This window comes from Acanthisitta chloris, unplaced genomic scaffold (assembly GCF_000695815.1).
Source record: "Acanthisitta chloris isolate BGI_N310 unplaced genomic scaffold, ASM69581v1 scaffold29366, whole genome shotgun sequence".
NCBI classification, from domain to species: Eukaryota; Metazoa; Chordata; class Aves; order Passeriformes; family Acanthisittidae; genus Acanthisitta; species Acanthisitta chloris.
The window spans coordinates 1,078-2,155 of NW_008678001.1; the positions used below are offsets into that span (position 1 = coordinate 1,078).

A 1,078-nucleotide genomic window follows, 5' to 3' on the forward strand; every position below is an offset into this window, starting at 1 on the left:
ACATTGATGACCATCTGGTGCAGGGGTCAGGGGTGTTTCCCCCCATTTTGGGGGGTTAGGGCAGTTCTGGGAGGTTGACCACATTGATGACCATCTGGTGTGGGGCCTGAGGGAGGGGTCAGAGAGGGTCAGGGGTGATTCCCCCCATTTTAGGGGGGTTCTGGGGGGGCTGACCATGTCGATGACCATCTGGCGCAGGGCCTGGCGCTGCCGCCGCGACAGGTTCTGAAAGATGTCACAATTCCTCTCCTGGAGCAGCTTGAAGCCGACAGCCAAGTGGTGATTCTCCAGCACGGACTCGTCGTTGTACAGCAGTGCCAGCTCCGAGTCTGGGGGATCAAGGGAGTCACAGGCTGGGGGACCCTCCTCACCCCCCCAGGACATGGGGAGGGACACACAGAGGGAGGGGAGGGGCCCCCAGGGTAGGGGTGCAAGACAGTGCACGTGTCCTGTGTGCACAGTGCAAGATGCTGCATGTGCAAAGTGACATGTGTGTGATGGATGCCATGTGTGCAGGACAACACACATGCAGGACAACATATGTGCAGGATGACACATGCACAGGAGGCAGCTCACACTCACAGGACGCATGCAGGATGGTGTGTGCCCATGAGATCAGGAGTGTGGAAGGACCACACCTGTGTGGGATGGCACACGTATGTCAAGTGTATGCACTCACTGGTGTTGATGAGGAACTGGTTGGACACGCCAGGGTGGTCAACGTCGTGGATGGCAGCGGCAAAGAGGGCAGCCAGGACCTCCAGGTCCGTGAACACAGCCTGGTGGGGTGGAACATGCATCAACCCCTCCATTCCAAAACTCAGTGGAGACCCTCTCACCCTGTTATGGGTCCCCACACCCCATGATGTGTCCCCTGCAGTGGATCTCTGGGTCCCACCACCCAAAAAATCCCACCCATCGACCCAGGACAGGTCCCTGCTGTGTGTCCCCCACCCCATGATGGGTCCCTACAACAGGTGCTCCCAGCCCCCTGGGGCTTCCCCTGCCCTGTGGAGTGCTCGTAGCACTCACGTCAAGGGCTGGGGTGGCCAGCAGCACGTGTGTGGACTGCAGGACG

General features: G+C 59.8%; 1 protein-coding gene across 1 annotated transcript in view; it reads right to left on the minus strand.

Annotated features, from left to right (window-relative positions):
- Positions 1-1,077, minus strand: part of LOC103804144 (cAMP-specific 3',5'-cyclic phosphodiesterase 4A-like) — a gene marked incomplete at both ends in the record, with an annotated part of 1,932 nt that extends 855 nt beyond the window's left edge. The window contains 3 exons of the mRNA XM_009076740.1: positions 118-329; positions 680-779; positions 1,033-1,077. Of these exons, the coding sequence (XP_009074988.1) occupies positions 118-329; positions 680-779; positions 1,033-1,077 (357 nt within the window). The remainder of the gene's footprint in view (positions 1-117; positions 330-679; positions 780-1,032) is intronic.
- Between the last annotated feature and the right edge of the window lies 1 nt (position 1,078).